Here is an 18,363-nt window from a genome sequence, read left to right as displayed (position 1 = left end):
CACAGGCGTCAGTGCTGGGACCACTGTTGTCTACAATTTCCATAAATGATGATTTGGACTCTGCAATCAAAATAAAATTTCAAAATTTGCTGACGCCGCCAAATTGGGAGGTGTCTCTATTACAAAGTAACAGTGCGACAAAATACAGGAAGACATTAATAAAACTTGCAGAACAGGCATGCAACTGGCAAATGAACTTCAATATAGGCAAGTAAGGTGCTGCATGTTGGTGGGAAGAATAAGGTGAGCACATACAACTTAGATAAGAAAAATCTGACTGGGGTAGAAAAGCAAAGGAATCTAGGAATACAGATACACAAATTCCTAAAAGGAGCAACTAAGGGCAATAAGGCCATCAAAAAAAAACACAAGCACTGAGGTTGATTTCTAGCAAGATAAAATTGAAAAGCAGAGCAATTATATTAAACGTGTATAGAAGCTTGATTACACCACATTGTCTAGTCTCCATATCATAAAAACGAAATAGAGGCATTAGAGAAGGCGTGAAAAGATTCACAAGGCTAACACCACAACTGAGAAAATACTCATCAGGAAAGAGAAAGCTGAGGGGCGACCTGATAGAGGTCTTAAAGATAATGAAAGGGTTCGATAGGGTAGTCGTAGGGAAAACATTTCCACTTCTGGAGCTGTCCAAAAGTTGTTATAAATACATGATAGTTCTAATAAACAGGGAATTCAACAGAAGCATCTTTATCCAAGAAGTCACAAGAACGTGAAACACCATACAAGGAATAGTTGAGGCAAATAGCATGGATGCATTTAAGGAAGCTAGATATTCATATGAGGAAGAAAGGAATAGAGGGTTTGCTGACAAGGCTAGATGGAAAGAGGTGGGACAAGGCTCCTGTAAAGCACAAATGCTAGCATGCAACAGTTGAGCCACATGGCCTGTTGCTGTGTTGTAGATTCAATCTAACACCATCCTTTCACTATATGTAAATCAGATGCCTTTCCCAACCCTATACACAATTTCAGGCTGAGCCACATCCTCAGTCTTAACCACTTGAGATACATGTATCAGAGGCTTTAAGAACAGCCCTCTCCTCACATCTTGTGTGTTGGGGCAGGGGAGAAGGCAGCATGATCATCTTTTCCTTGAAAGAAATATTTGGAGCTAAATAACGTATTAATTTTTTGTACGTTATTACTGAGGCAACATAGTCACTTCCATTTAAGGAAATTTACTACAGAACTGAGTTTCTGCCAAAGCTCCAGGGCCTGCCAGCTGCAATGCTGATGCCATGGGGAGGAAAAAAAGCCAATTTCAACAGAGATATTTGACTGAACAGGTGCCATGTGTTGGCAGTGTTCAGATATCAATGCACCTGGAATTAGTGGAGTCCCTATTTAAAGGTCTACAATTCATTCCTGTATTTGCAAAAAGGTAAGGCAATGATTTGAGAACTTCACCAAATTTCAGACTCCCCTCCTTATTTTGTGATCATCACCCAAGCAATTCTCTTCCTGATCTTGGTGTGGTTTTATGAAGCAGAAGTTGAGGCTTTTTACAGATCAAGGTGAATGAAGTTTGCACTTTCTTCCCCACATAATGTCGTCAATGCCCAAGACAAACTATGGCTTAAGACTCTTCACTGTATTTATGAAATTACAACTTCAGTAGCTATTTTTCCCCCCTCACTAATTCTGAAAGGCTAAAGCTAACTGAAGTACTCAACTGCTGCCCAACTAAGATGAAGCAACTCAGGAAAGGCCAAGAACTGAACATGGAACTTCCTGTTCTGCGTGGGTTAGCCACACCTACTGGCAGTAAAGCTGCATGTTTATTTGAAACTTTACAAGATGTTTTAAGTGTTCCTTTAGGATTAAAATGCCTGCATCAAATTTAGTCAATACCCTTCCCCAAATTTTTTTAAAATCTTGCTGCAAAGTATACTTGTGATCTTAGTCAAAAAAAGTTATCTGCATTAATGAGACAAGTCAAAAATATATTTTCTGAGGATGGAAGATAATTGTGGCAAGGTTGGTGAATCAAAGGCATTTCAACATGTCATTTGCCACAGCAGGAAATCTCAATGAAGCACTGTATATCAACAGAAAAGTTGTGCTGCATTCATGTTTAGAGAATAATTCTTTCATAGGGAGGTCTAGACTGTGTAAAAAAAAACATCTGCCGTTGGCACCTCCAACACCTTAATACAAAAGGAGAGATTCTAAACCAACACTTCCTGGGTCACAACAGTTTTTGACAATACAGTACTGATTCCTCCAACACAGGCTGCCAATTCAGCAGACAACATTAAATTGTGGAAGTCAAGTCCTAGATCTTCATTCATGCAATACGCTGCCGACACTGGCATGAAGTGCTTTAAAACAAAAAAGTGACAAATGTCCACAAACTATTTTTCTACTTTGTAGATGTTCCCTTCTACCATAATAACTTAAGATAGCATTTGAAAAACCACCAATTTGCACTGAGCACGCATTTTTTTTTTATTGAGATGCACCAAAGTAAATAACTTCAGTCGGGGTGGGGAGGTTCATACAATGCTTAATATGGCAGTTTGAAACATGTTGCAGACATGAATCCTCTACCATTAATTATGAATCAAGCAGCTCTAGGATTGAACCCAGGTAATTCTGCCAATACTAGCTCAAATGATTTGGCAACAAATGAACTGTTACCATCACCTAAATGTGGACTGACAATGAGGATGTACACTGGAATCAACCAATTAATTCTGCATTGAAATAGTCAAGAATGTAGGAAAAGCCCAAATCAATGAGCTGTGATAAAATGTTAGATGCCAGAATTCAGCAACAGGAAGCAAATATTTATAACATTTCAATACAAAAGTTGGGTCGCTTCTACCTGCTATGCAATAAAATATTTTTATTTTGCAGAAGTGTAACCAAAACAAAAAAGGTCAGTCATCATCTCATTTTTCTTTTTACTTCCACAGATAATACTTAAAGCCTTAAATTACATAGGACATGAAGTCTGGAGTAAGAAATAGCCATTTGGCCAATCTAGTATTCACTTTATCCAAAGTGAATCTATCAGAATCACTCCCTTTCCCATCACCTGTTGATATGTGCATGTGAACACACCTATATACTAATCACATCCTTATGAAGCAAATTAAGGAAATGCTTTACGATGTCTGCACAAAATGTTATTCAACCATTGCTGTAAAGAATTCTGTAATCAGAGTCAAAGGAGAATCATTTTACTTCTAGATGGCATTTCCAGTCAGTCATGCACACAAGGTGCTGCAATACAAAATTTCTAAAGATCAGTGTATTTCACTAAAGTTGATGAATTTTCTTACAATCAACAATCTCAATTTACTGGCCAGCAGAAAGGAATTTAAAAGTTGTGCATCTGTGCAACTTTTATCTGCACCTGTATAATGGTTTTGAAGACAGAGCAGTCTCCAATACAATATTCCGACTATAACCTATGATGATGCTCCCTGAGGCCTGTTTATAAAAAGCCAGTTTAACTATAACTGTAGACACACAAATGCCCGGATTTCTTGAATACAGAACTTGAAAATCACCAGTTTTCCTTCTGAAGAGGAAAAGCCTCTTCAGAATTGAAGCTCACCAACTGAAAACAAGTTAACAAAAAATCCATACAAAAGCAAAGTTCTGCTGATGCTGGAAATCTGAATAAAACCAGAAAATGCTGGAATTACTCAGCAGCTCAGGCAGCATCTGTGGAGAGAAACAGAGTTCATGTTTCAGGTCCATGACCTTTCACTTCTGATGAAAGGTTATCGATCTGAAACATCAACTTCTCTCTCCAGAGGCTGCCTAGCCTGAGTTATTCCAGCATTTTTGGTTTAAAAAGATTCCATATTTTGTTAGCAGCCACATGCAACAGTGCTGATCAAATTCTGATCTAAAAGCTCACATAATTAGAATCAAACCAAGGATGCCAAGGAAACCAGTACAGGAAATACTTGCCAGTCTGCATATAACCTATAACCAGTTTCCTTCCTTTAGGCTGCTTCCACAGGCTTAATAAAAATGGTATTGCTCACTGGAAAATGCGCTTTAATTACAATAGCTAATTCAACCAAGAATGGTTATAGTTATCTGCAAATACACTTTATGACACATCAAACATTAAACTGAAGCCCAAGGCTTTTTGTTCAAGTTGAAACTTCCTAGCAAGGGCCTCTACACCAAATACTAAAAATCACTGAGTACTTTATCAAAAAGGTTTAAGAATAGGTATGGAAATAAGTTACAAGGAACCACCCAAATTTCCAGTTAACAGTGGCATAACCATAACAAACGAAAAGGTCTGTATCTAATTACTAGGACGACTCCAAAACTTTTTCAACTATCTGACTTAAAAGATATGGGCATGACCACATACACAACGGGTCTGCACCGTTAATATCCAACATCTCCAGAGATCTACAATCTAACAAGTTACATAGAAGCCAAATCTGCATAGGCATGGAGCTATTTTTCACATCACAATGACTTCGAAGGACACTTCTGGTTAACTAATCAGAACCAACAAGAGGGAAAAGCATACTTGACCTTGTCCTCACCAATGTGCCTGCCACAGATGCATCTGTCCATGATTATATTGGTAGGAGTGACCACTGCACAGTCCTTGTGGAGACTAAGTCCCGCCTTCACACTGAGAATACCCTCCATCATCATGTTGTGTGGCACTATCACCGTGCTAAATGGGATAGATTTCAAACAGATCTAGCAATGCAAAACTGGGCATCCATGAGGTGCTGTGGGCCATCAGCAGCAGCAGAATTGTACTCGACCACAATCTGTAACCTCATGGCCTGGCATATTTCCCACTCAACCATCAAGCCAAGGAACCAACCCTGGTTCAATGAAGAGTGCGGGGGGCATGCCAGGGGCAGCACCAGGCATACCTCAAAATGAGGTGCCAACCTGGTGAAGCTACAACACAGGACTACTTGCGTGCCAAACTGTGTAAGCAGCATGTGATACAGAGCCAAGCGATCCTATAACCAACAGATCAGATCTAAGCTCTGCAGTCCTGCCACATCCAGTTGGGAATGGTGGACAATTAAACAACTAACTGGAGGAGGCGGCTCCACATATATCCCCATCATCAATGATGGGGGAGCCCAGCACATCAGTGCGAAAGATAAGGCTGAAGCATTTGCAACAATCTTCAGCCAGAGGAGCCGAGTTGATGATCTATCTCTGCCTCCTCCTGAAGTCCCCAGCATCACAGATGCCAGACTTCAGCCAATTCGATTCACTCCACATGATATCAAGGAACGACTGAAGGCACTGGATACTGCAAAGGCTATGGGCCCTGACAATATTCAGGCAATAGTACTGAAGATCTGTGCTCCAGAACTTGCAGCGCCCCCAGCCAAGCTGTTCCAGTACAGCTACAACACTGGCATCTAACCAGCAATGTGGAAAATTGCCCAGGTATGTCCTTTACACAAAAAGCAGGACAAGTACAAACCGGACAATTATCACCCCATCAGTCTACTTTCACTCATCAGCAAAATGATGGAAGGGGTCATCGACAGTGCCATCAAGTGGCACTCGCTTAGCAATAACCTGCTCAGTGACGTTCAGTTTGGGTTCCACCAGGGCCACTCAACTCCTGACGTCATTACACCCTTGGTTCATACATGGACAAAACAGCTGAACAAGAGGTGAGGTGAGAGTGACTGCCCTGGACATCAAGGCAGCATTTGACAGAGTATGGCATCAAGGAGCCCTAGCATAATTGAGGTCACTGGGAATCAGGGGGAAAACTCTCCACTGGTTGGAGTCATACGTAGCGCAAAGGAAGATGGTTGTGGTTGTTGGAGGTCAATCATCTCAGTCACAGGACATCACTGCAGGAGTTCCTCAGGGTAGTGTCCTAGGCCCAACCATCTTCAGCTGCTTCAATGACCTTCCTTCAGTCACAAGGTCAAAAGTGGGGATGTTTACTGATGATTGCACAATGTTCAGCACCATTCATGACTCCTCAGATACTGAAGCAGTCCGTGTAGAAATGAAGCAAGACCTGGACAATATCCAGGCTTGGGCTGATAAGTGGCAAGCAACTTTCGTGCCACACAAGTGTCAGGCATTGACCATCTCCAAAATAAGAGACACTCTAAACATCTCCCCTCGACATTCAATGGCATTACGATCACTGAATTCCCCACCATCATCCTAGGGGTTACCACTGACCAGAAACTGAACTGGAGTAGCCATATAAATACCATGGCTACAAGAGCAGGTCAGATGCTAGGAATCCTGCAGCGAATAACTCACCTCCTGACTTCGCAGAGCCCGTCCACCATCTACAAGGCGGAAGTCAGGAGTGTGATGGCATACTCTCCACTTGCCAGGATGGGTGCAGCTCCAACAACACTCAAGAAGCTCGACACCATCCAGGACAAAGCAGCCCGCTTGGTTGGCACAAGGGCAGCAAATGCATTGGAACACCACCACCTGCAAGTTCCCCTCCAAGTCACACACCATCCTGACTTGGAACTTTATTGCCATTCCTTCAATGTCGCTGGGTCAAAATCCTGGAGCTCAATTCCCAACAGCACCGCGAGTGTACCTACCTTGCATGGACTGCAGCGGTTCAAGACAGCAGCTCACCAACACCTTCTCAAGGATAATAAGGCCTAGCCAGCGATGCCCACATCCCATGAATGAATTTTTAAAAAACTAGCTAATTGGTATTTGTAATTTTGCAGTCAACATTACCATCAGGTAGAGGAATAAGTAGCACAAATAATGTCATTACACCACATCGAAGATCAGCGGGCATCACAATCAGCATCTTGCAGGCATGATTCAACACATTGCACAATGAAATTCTGGGATACCAATATGCCACTGATTCTCTTAAACAATGAAATCATTTTAATCAGGCTACTCTGCACAGATGCCAACTGGAGGTCAGGCACTTCTCCCAATTCATCAATTCAGGGGGGAGGGGTGCGAGAGGGGAAGCTATACAGATCAACAGTCTGTCCGTCTTGTTGGAAAGCAAAAGAAGGCAGCAGCAGTAAATCCTACTTGTCAACATCCCAGGCAGATACAAACAGAAGATGGAGATGCACAGAGTAGCAAGTCTGCCAAAGATCAAGATCGAGGTGCAGCAAGTCATAAATGGCCCTGGGCTAAATTATAAGCACTTACTGGAGTAGAAACTGACATTTTGTCCATGATTCTGAAAATGGTTTTACAAACTGTTCAAAAAGGTATCCTTGCACTAAATCTGGTTTTCACATTCACTGGACACATTTTCACAGTCACTCCAATTACTTATCTTGCAGTGATCTGATATATACTGCAGACCCAATCTCTTTCTCAGTTGTCCTGTTGTTTAGTGAGCAATAAAAATGATTGCATATGCAGTTTTAAATTCACAGGAGTATATTTAAGCAATACAATAAGAAATAAAAGTTCAGAAAGCATTAACCAGCTCCTGTGAACTTTACAAACAAAGGCACTTAGTGTGCAGGGAAAGGTTTATTACAACGTATCAGCTGAGACACACAAGTTTATTGCTGTTAATTGCTTATTTGACAAAAAACTTCCATAGAATTTAAGATAGCAAAATTAATAATCTATTTTGTAGCTCGTTTTGGAATGATGCTAAGTGGGAAACAATGGCAGTATTACAATTACCAATTTCATTATTGCAGTCATGTGGCTACAGTACTGCTCAATCTCAATTAATTAAAAGTGCGTGCCCATTTGTCAGAAGCTACTACAGTAAAAGTCAAAAAGGAGCCCCCTGTCCCCATGGTTCAATAAGCAAATGCACAGCATAGTCTGACATTGAGACATACAATCCAGGAAAACCCAGCATCCATTCCTGGTTTCTGTTCATTTCAGTCAGAGGGCAGGATATCAGTTTTAGTGTCTCCTAGACATTCAATTTTGAGGTGGGAGTTTGGGGATAAAAAGAAAAATACTCAATGACTATCTAGGTGGTGTTGGAAAAGCAGGGCTGTGTGCATGCCAGGAATTAACCCCTCAAACTACCACTGATCCATCCGCTTGCCACTCACCTGAAAAAAGGCCACTCTAGCAAAGCATGACAAATTTGTAGGGTCCTTGGCTAACCAAAAACAGTTCCAATCGGTTTCTCAACTACATGATAGATGTTTTCTACATCGTGTGCTATAACCAATGTAAGTTCTAACAGCTTGCAGAAAAGAGATAGATTACAAGAGAAAAGGCAAGGAGAGCAAAGGGAAAACCCCTATTAGGGAGGGGAAGCACTGACAGAAGGGTTCAAAGGGGGCTTTTGAAAGCAGTATTTTCTTTTTTAAATTCCAGATGATGAGGGCATTAACGGGTGAAAAACAGCTGGCAACCTAAGTGGAAATTGCCAAGTGAGAAGCAGAGGGTGCACATAGCAGCATTCATTTGAAGATTAGAGGCAGGAAGGCAGAACACTGGTGAGATTTGAATGAGGTTGTGGTGGGATTTGAACAAAAGGACCAAGATCTCTTACAGTCTAATCTTGATGTCATTTTGTACTAAAAATATTCAAACTATCCAATGAACAGCATTACATCAACACACAATAGAAACAGGCCATTTAGCCTGGTCTGATTTAAAGTAAGCAATGTAAATAACACACTCAAGTGGAAATTTAGTGAGTATTTTTCAAGATGGATGATTGACCGGGTTCTAAGAAGGAAGCTCATTTAAGGGCTAAGGAGGACAAAGGCTTTTCAGCTGCAAGCTAAAACTCAGGGGCAGCCAAGGGAACCTGTTTAAAGGTTGTAGCAATGACTTGCTACAAGTCAGAACAACTTCAGTTCTACCAACATTGAGGGAGGCATTTACAACTCACCCAGAGCTCAATGTCAGACTGTAGCAACAGCTATGGAATTAACAGTGTATCTTGAGATATCAGCATATATGTGGAAGTTAATTCAATGGTGAAGCCACCAACAGATAACATGTAAAGCAAAGAAGGGAGCAAGAATGAAGAAAGGGTGCACCAGAATATGGGCAGAGGAACAGACGGTTGGAGGTGCAGTGCCTTCATAGCGACTGGAATGGAGACAGCAGCATCAGAAGTGGACTGCAGATTAAGGAGTCAGAGCACAACATGAAGGCAGCAAAAGGGATTGGTTAACCATTCTCATATCTTTGAAGTGCAATTAAACACAATGACTTATGCAAGTCTACACAAAAGACTGGCTGCACCATGAGGATTAATGTTATTAACTGTCACGTAATGTAATACAATTATGTAGAAAATGCATTAGCCAAAATAAGAATCTACCTACTGCAAAGCAACAGATTTAAAACACTGGTTGCAAAAGAATAGTGTCGAGATCAGCAGATATTCAAAGCTTGCATCTGAACTATGTAAATTTAACAGTTATCTTGCAGGGGATTTAAGAAGCAACTTTTATGATAATGTCAATTCTAATAGTCCACTGAATATGATTGCTTAGAATGTCAAAAGTCAAAACAGGACTTTAAAAAAAGTCATTTAATCTCTCATATCTTCCTCCATCGCTTTAAAACTGTCATTTTTTCATTTCTTAGCACCTCCTGTTGAGTAAAGGACGGCAGAAGGTATTATTCTTCAAGTACCAGTTAGTACCAGATAGCGTTTTCTTTTTAAAACAGGATACAGATAGAGGGAGGAGCTAAAATGTGCGGTTGCGTCAAAAGCCGGGGTGTGGAGGGGGGTGGGGGGGTGGTGGTGGGGGCAATCCAATCCCCCAAACTAATTTAATGAGGAATAGAAAGTGGAAAGAGAGCAACACTAGTTATCAATACAAAAAAGGAAACAATCGCAGATTCCATGATTTCAGTCAGAATAAATTCAGACTAGCAGCATGAGTGGATCTTCGAGTTCTAAAAGTAAAATTATTTGGGACTACTTCCAAAACTTAAAAAGTGTGATTTAATTTGGTTTCAAAAGTTGCTCTGTTATCTTTTATTAAAAAAGATGAATTTTATGATACTACATTAATTGTAATCCCAAATACTATATGTGTAAAGACCATTAGGTAAATTTTAAGATCCATCATTTTCTTCCATCTTGGCAGAAGACAACAGGCGTCACTGCACATCATATTCTTGCGACTGTTGGTAGTGGATAAAAATGTCCAACCTTATTGGGAAAAACAGTACAGTAGTGTAGTGATAACGATCCAGTATCATGTGCTCAATTCCAACCATAGCAAGTTGTGAAACTGAATACAATAAATCTGGCACTTTGCGAGTCAACATCTTGGGGGGGGAGGGGTGGGAAAGGAAGAGAAGACAGACCAGGAAATCTGCTGGATTGTCATAAAACTCCTATCTGTCCACAAGTGTACTTCAAAAAGAAAAAAGAAACTTGCCATCCTATTCCACATTACCCACACACGACTTAATATTACCTTCAAGCGTGTAAAACCAAAGGTTCAATCACAAATCAAAAACAAATGAAAAAACATGCAAAACTGAGTGATATTTTAACAGAATAAACCCTGCACAAAGATCAGACTTGATGGGTAATAGCATGCTACATTTTTGAAGCAACAAACACATTGACTTTGAGGTAGAATTACTGGCAGCATTTTACTTAAACTTCATCCAAATTTAGTAGACATACGCTTTTTGAAGGATGTGTAAGCCAAGAATTTGGAGCTTGAAGTTACAGCACTTTGTCACTTTCACATTAATTAGAATGTCAATGAGAAATGAAGCAAGCAAGTGGTAATCAGGGCTTTTGCAGCTGAACAATTAGCAACATGTGACATACCAGAAATCACCAAAAAACAATTCACGTCCCCCCCTCAAAAAAATCACTTACTTGCAGATTTATGAACAGTTCCACTATCAGAAAGAAAGCTGACATTTATCACTGCAATAGACCATTCCAGCTATTACTTACTGTGTTCAATACCAAGATGCCTTCCCTTGTAGATTTCATATCTCAATTTCATTGCAATCTTTGCCCCATCACTGTCACCTACAAGACTAGCATAATTGGCCAGAATACACAGGCAACCCATGCAGGATTCTGACATCCACTATCAAAAACTTTCAGAACTCGAACTGGGGAAGCACCATATCATGTGATGCACTACATGATTAAGTAACCCTGATCATTTTTGAGAATCTTTGAGAATCAACAATCCTCACAGACGATGCTGTTTCAAACAAAAAGCTGGTCACATGACTTACCTGCTGGCCAGACTGGGAATTGCTTGAATTCTGCCTCAAATGTTTGGGTCAGACTGCAATTTGAAGACCAAAGAGAAATAAGGTCCCTCTCTCACTCTGTGTCTCTCAAACAGTCCCAAGGCCCCATGGAAGCAGCTTAAGCCTCAAGACAGAGGACCTCTTCAGCCTTTCAGTGTCAAAGAAGCAAGTTTGAAAGTGCGCACTGGGCCCCAGCGGGAACTGCAAGACCTCAACTCCAACCAAGAACTTTAGATCCAAACCAAAAGACAGTAACAATTCTATTTATTGCCAACCCTTCTTAAATCACCCCTTTTAATTCTTTCACTCCCTCTGAATCAATGTGTGTGTGTTTATCTCATATGCATGTTAGCATGGTTGCGTCACATAGTTTAGTAATTTTAACCGAGTTAGAGTGATAAGGTTAATAAACTCATCTTTCTTGTTCAAACTTGAGAAAGCCTGTCTGGTTGGTTCATTTACAATTACAATTAGAGAGCAGTGAGTAAGGACTCAGAGGTATTAAGCTAAAAAGTGTTTTAAAAGTTAAACCCTGTTGTAGCCCAACCAGAAAAGGGGCACGAGAGGAGCCAGAGACCCCTTCCTCACCCGGTCATAGCAACACATGATTTAAGTAATCGGGCTGAACAAAACAATGGAGTGTGGGAACGAGAACACTAGAGAGATAAAAGGGGAACCATGTAAAATTTAAGCATTAGCAATTCTGATTCCTGTTAAACAGGATGACCAGCAAGTATGCTGTTACAAACTGTAGGTAACATTTATGGTATGAGGGGAAATGAAAACAAAGGAATGAAAGAATGATTCAAAAATTGCAGTGTGATCAGACAAGGCACCCATATGTAAAAATGTTTGTTGATTGAAGTACATACTAACAACTAATTTTTTGTAATGCACACACAGCATGCTATGAATCCTGAATTTAGAGCAGAGATATTTGAAAATTTAAACTGCGTTAAGCCCAATAAATCCTTCAGACCAAGCAGCTACTACCTCGAACACTCAGGATGAAATTCACAGAACACTGGTCAATATCAAGGAGGAAAAAAGCAAATCATTTGGAATGGGTTTGGAAGCATGCTAACAGTGGCTATATTTTGAGAGAAAAATCATACCTAGATAACTGTAGAACCATTAGCACATCAAAAAGGGCATTAAATTACTGAAACTATTCAGCTGGAACTGTGCAATGTAAGACGGCCATTATGGATTTGCATGGAGTACTGTAAACAACAAACCTCTGGCATTGCTGATATCAGTTTGTTGACAGCTTTCTTAAAGTTCCAACATTCTCAAGACATTTAAATTAACTAAATGCAGCTAGAATCTAAGGACTAGATAAGCTGGTTAAGAAAAAACCTGCAGTGTTAGGGGGTGGACAGGAGGTGCTGCTGCTTTCTATCTGCATAATGAACGGAAGATAGGCCTCAGGTTCATGCCCTTAAATGAAATAAGGAAAGCACGAAAGCCAGAGGATACACAAAATGCAAACTTTAGAGTAATTATGCAACGGGAAGGAAAGCAGAAATACAAATGACATTTAACAAGCAAATAAACATAAAGCTGTTCCCCTCGATTAAGAAAGTGCATTGTAAGGATGGCATCAACAGACCAAATCAGCATATGGAAGATTAAAACAGCACCTGGGTGCAATGACAAAAAAAAAATCAGATACATAACCAGAATAAAATACTGTTACAAGGCCACAAAAGTTATGACAAAAGCTTTACAATGCTCAGTCAGACTACATTTGGAGTACTTTTTGGTACCATGGTGACCAGAACTGAAAAGGACACAGGCACTGGAAAGGCTACAGAAGAGCAAGAATATTTATATTGATAAATGCTTGGACTAATCAGTCTATTACAAGGTATTAGTGGCAAAAACATGTAGTTCAAACCAGAAATGGGTACTAAGATGGAGTCAGGGTATTGGTACCGGAGGAGAAAACTTTAATGGGCCTCAGCCCCTTTTCTCAGTCGTGACTTATGAACAGCTGGCAAAATAAGACTGTAAATACAAAAAAACCCCCATAGCCTCGAAAATAATGGCAGCTAATACAAAGGTAAGCTTCTGCATAACACTCAGTCAGTGTAACACCAGTCTTGACTGTGCTGATTTGCAAGTAAACAGGAACTAGATGGGAGGGGGATTTGTTCTGTTCTTTTTTTAAAAAAAGGGGAAGTGGTAGTACTTGGACACAGGTCAGCGAAATCATCAAAACCTGCCTAGCAGGAAGCGTTTGCCAGATTAATAGATTGAATTTGGCTTCTGTGATCCTCTCAAGTTACTAAGCAGTAATGCAAAACACGTGTTAAATGCATACAAAAGCAACTATTCAGTAGTTACAGCAAACAAAAAGATTACCATTTAACACCCAGCTGCAATTATTTTATATCACACAGTATCGGAAGTCCTTCATGATTCAATCCACTTGAAATGTTAGCAGATCTGATGATGCCATTGTTATAATAGAAAACAGCCTCGGCTGATTATTTCAATTTAATGCATCCTTTTACTGTAAGAACAGTGATTTAGGAAATCCATTCAGCATCGGTTTGTGAGCATCCGTCAAATCTGAAACTTGTTTTAGATGGTTTGGCGCAGCCTAGCGTTGGAACTGAAGATGCATTTAGAGATCACACTTTCCGATGTGTCCTGCGGGCTTTTGGGGGGGGGGGGGGGGATTAATCCGTGACCTTTTGTCTTTTAAAATATAATGCGGCATTTAAAACAAAACTCCATAGTTCCCAACAGTAAGATAAAGAACACAAAAGCCTGGCGACAACTATCACAAACATCGTGGGATTGTTCCCCTCGAGCAGGAAAAGGAGACTTGACTTCCTCTGGAAGGATTCCAAGCAACTACGCACCGAAAAACACACAAAAAGTTTAAACAAACTCTGTCGAGCAGTTCATACTCACAAAAACAAACTTTTGCCCCCCAAACCCAGGACCTCTCCAAGCGCGGGATGAAGACCGCCGGCTTCCCAGTTTCACCAAACAATGTCAGAGGGAGGAAGGGTAGGGAAGGCTCCTTAAAACCGGAGTTTTAACACGAGACAGTTTAAAAAATAATCTTCCAAAAAGGTAGGCATAATATTTCAAACCGGGAGGAGAAACATTAAAAAAACTAGTAAACTTAAAAGAATACAGCACGAAAATACGCAGTATTAAATTAGACATTTTAAGTTATAAAAGTTTTTTGGTTTTTAAAAAAAAAGGAAGGCTTGCTCTGCCCTCCCGGAGTGAGGGACTTTAATCTCAACCCCCCAGGTTGAGGAGGGGGTGAGCGTGCGGGCGGCGCCGATAGGAAGCGGTCGGGCTAAAAAAAATTTAATTTAAAAGAAAAACAAAGAAAACTTTCATTCTGGCCAACTTTTTCACCCCCTTTGAAATGAGGTAGGGAGGAGGAGAGGGGGAAGGTTTAATATTGGGCGATTGAGGGGATGAATGGTCGATGACCCGCTCTCTCGATCCTGAGCAATCTTACCCCCCCTCAAAAAAAAAACACTCACATACCTTCATCCAGCAGCCGCTCCAAATGTGTGAATATCCCACAAAAGTTGGGCAGACTCGACATTAATTTCTTGTCGTTCATCAGCTGCATTAAATAGTCGGGAGTCGGTCTCGGCTTCTCCTTCGTTTCCATTTCCCCCACCATAGTTCTTATCGTTCTTTTTCTGTTTGAGGACTAATTATAGATTTATATGTTTATGTGTATATATATATATTTATCAAAAGACTGAAGTTTTTTTTTTGTACTTGAAGCCGCCCACACCGATCCTTCCACACTTCAGCTCCACTCCGTGTGTAAAAAAGAAAATTTTTTCCCCTCAGCACGACGGCGACACATTCGCCGCCCTTAACTACCCGGATCGATCTAACCTGACTGCCAATCCGACTGACGTTTCCTGATTGACGCGCCGCCTGCTCCAATCACCCGTCGCGGTGCGCCCGCGCTGGCGCCAGTCCCGGCCCGCAACGGGCCAATCAGCGCTCGCAATGGGCGGGACCGTTCCGCAGAACAAGTTTGGTTGAATCGCAGCAAGAGGCTCCGCCCCTTCACCCTCCCGCTGCACATGCGCGTCCTTGCTGCTGAAGCTGCTGCTCCACACAAGCAAAGGCAAATTATTCCCTGTAGATTGTTTTGTTTTCATTCTGCTGCCCTCTCTCTCTCCTTTCATAATCTGAAGCTGTTCACATGCATGTAGAACTGGCAATCTTTGTTGTATGCATGTATCTTTCCTGCAGAAACATTTGAGCAACGTGCACTTTTGCCTAAATGTTTACAGCTGTTGAACAAGATAGTATTTATCATTGCAACCAGGAAGAAATTAAGTGACTGTGCTAGATTTTTGACAAAATTGATTGGTGCTTTGTGCAGTGCATGCTGTAACATGTCATTTCTGTTTCTTGCCATCAGTGCATGCCGTACATTATAAATTCCAGTGTGAATTACATACTAGCCTGTGTCTAATTTTGACTGGTGATATGTAAGTTTACAATTTTACTTTTAAACTTATTTCCAACTTCAAAAGTATATAACTGTTTTCCAAAGTTTCACACCTGCAAATAACCGCAATATTTTTTTAACTATTTATTATACATTGGACCTGTTGCAGAGAATTTAAGTCACAAGTTTGTGCTTCATTTATATTTTAATGTCATATAGTTGTACTGACTCACAAAGCTGAAATTGGATAGTAGTAGCATTATTCATTGCTGAATCAATTTAGATTTTGGGCTAAGAATATATAGAAGGTACTCAATGATATTTCAGAACGCTTAGCAAAAATTTATCCCAGTCAAAAAGGACTCAGTGAGAAGGATGAACCACCCATGGTTAACAAAGGCGGTCAAGGAGCGTATCCAATCAGAAACTAAGGCATACAAAGCAGCAAAAACTCGTGGTAGGCCAGAGGACCGGGATTTTTTTAGGAACCAGCAGCGGATGATTAAAAAGCTAATAAAGAGGGAGAAAATTGATGATGAAAGTAAATTGTCAAGAAATATAAAAACAAACAGCAAAAGCTTCTAAGGGTATATAAAAAGAGAGTAGCTAAAGTGACCGTGGGACCCTTGGAGGATGCGACTGGAGAATTGATAATGGGGAACAGGGAAATGGCAAATAATTTAAACTAATATTTTGTATTGGTCTTCACGGTGGAGGACACTATAAACATCGCACAGATATCAGATAAGCAAGGAGCTAATGGGAGGAAAGATCTTGTAACTCTCTGTATCACGAGGGACAAATTATTTGACAAACCAATGGGACTAAAGGCAGACAAGTCACCAGGACCTGATGGCCTGCATCCAAGGATTTTAAAGGAAGTGGCTGCAGAGATAGTGGAGGCATTGGTCGAAATATTCCAGAACTAACTGGATTCCGGAAGGGTCCCAGCGGATTGGAAAACTGCTAATGTGATGCCCCTGTTCAAGAAGGGAGGGAGACAAAAAGCAGGAAACTATAGGCCAGTCAGCCTAACGTTGATCGTTGGGAAATAGCAGGACATTTAGAAAAACTTAATACAATCAAACAGAGTCAACATGGTTTTGTGAAAGGGAAATCATGTTTGACAAATTTGCTAGAGTTCTTTGAGGATATAACAAGCAGAGTTGATAAAGAGGAACCGGTAGATGTAGTGTATTTGAATTTCCAGAAGGCATTCGATAAGGTGCCACATAAAAGATTATTGCACAAGATAGGAGCTCACGGTATTGGGGATAATGTATTAGCATGGATTGAGGATTGGTTAACTGTCAGAAGACACAGAGTCGGGATTAATGGGTCTTTTTCAGGTTGAAAAGACATAACTAGTGGAGTGCCACAAGGATCAGTCCTAAGGCCTCAATTATTTATTATCTATATTAATGACTTGGAGGAGGGAGCAGAGTGTAATATATCCAAATTTACTGATGATACAAAAATAGGTGGGAGGGCATGTTGTGATGAGGACACAAGGAATCTGCAAGGGGATATGGATAGGTTGAGTGAGTGGGCAAAAACTTGGCAGATGGATTTTAATGTGGGGAAGTGTGAGGTCATGCACTTTGGTAGGAAGAATCAAAAGGCAAAATAAAAGCAAAATACTGCGGATGCTGGAAATCTGAAATAAAAACAAGAAATGCTGGAACCACTCAGCAGGTCTGGCAGCATCTGTGGAAAGAGAAGCAGAGTTAACGTTTTGAGTCAGTGACCCGAAACGTTAACTCTGCTTCTCTTTCCACAGATGCTGCCAGACCTGCTGAGTGGTTCCAGCATTTCTTGTTTTTATAATCAAAAGGCAGACTATTACTTAAATGGAGAGAGACTCCAAAAAAAAATGCAGCACAGAGGGATCTGGATGTTCTTGTGCATGAAACACAAAAAGTTAGCATGCAGGTGCAGCAAGTAATTAAGAAGGCAAATGGAATTTTGGCCTTTATTGCTAGGAGTTGGAGTTTAAAAATAGGGAATTCTTGTTACAACTGTACAGGGTGTTGGTGAGGCTGCACATGGAGTACTGTGTACAGTTTTGGTCTCCATATTTAAGGAAGGATATACTGACATTGGAGGCAGTTCAAAAGAGATTCACTAGGCTGATTCCTGGGATGAAGGGGTTGACTTATCAAGAACGGCTAAACAGGTTAGGCCTTTATTCATTAGCGTTTAGAAGAATCTTATTGAAATGTAAAAGATTCTGAGGGGGCTTGACAGGGTGGATGTTCAGAAGATGTTTCCACTAGTGGGGGAATCTCGAGCTAGGGGACATAGTTACAGAACAAGCGGATACTCATTTAAAATTGAGATGTGAAGGAATTTCTTCTCTCAGAGGGTAGTGAATGTCTGGAAATCTCTACCTCAGAGAGTTGTGGAGGCTAGATCACTGTAAGCATTTAAAGAGGAGATGGATAGATTTTTGAAATATCGGGGAGTTGAGGGCTATGAGGAGTTGGCATGAAAGAGGAGTTGAGGTCTGGGACAGATCAGCCATGATCTTATTGAATGGCAGGACAGGCGTGAGGGGCCAAATGGCCTACTCCTGCTCTTATTTCTTGTGTTCTAAGACATTGAATGCAGAAGAGTTCAAAAAGTGAATGTGACTGGCACTTGTGTGTCCAATGGATACAATGAGAAAGGTTATTTTCTTTTAAAGTCCCAATATCATTCTGGTGAATCTGTGGCAC

General features: G+C 40.7%; 1 protein-coding gene across 9 annotated transcripts in view; it reads right to left on the bottom strand.

Moving 5' to 3' along the window:
* Positions 1-15,087, bottom strand: part of LOC137347295 (KH domain-containing RNA-binding protein QKI-like) — a 121,220-nt gene extending 106,133 nt beyond the window's left edge. For 5 of the 9 annotated variants that reach the window (XM_068011683.1, XM_068011689.1, XM_068011686.1 and 2 more), the window contains exon 1: positions 14,713-15,087. In XM_068011683.1, coding sequence (XP_067867784.1) covers positions 14,713-14,854 — 142 coding nt within the window. In that variant the 5' untranslated portion in view covers positions 14,855-15,087. The remainder of the gene's footprint in view (positions 1-14,712) is intronic. The other 4 variants (XM_068011684.1, XM_068011685.1, XM_068011691.1 and 1 more) reach the window with 2 other exon arrangements.
* Between the last annotated feature and the right edge of the window lie 3,276 nt (positions 15,088-18,363).

This window comes from Heterodontus francisci, chromosome 31, assembly GCF_036365525.1.
Source record: "Heterodontus francisci isolate sHetFra1 chromosome 31, sHetFra1.hap1, whole genome shotgun sequence".
In the NCBI taxonomy this organism is placed as follows: domain Eukaryota; kingdom Metazoa; phylum Chordata; class Chondrichthyes; order Heterodontiformes; family Heterodontidae; genus Heterodontus; species Heterodontus francisci.
This window is presented reverse-complemented; position numbering and strand designations above follow the sequence as displayed.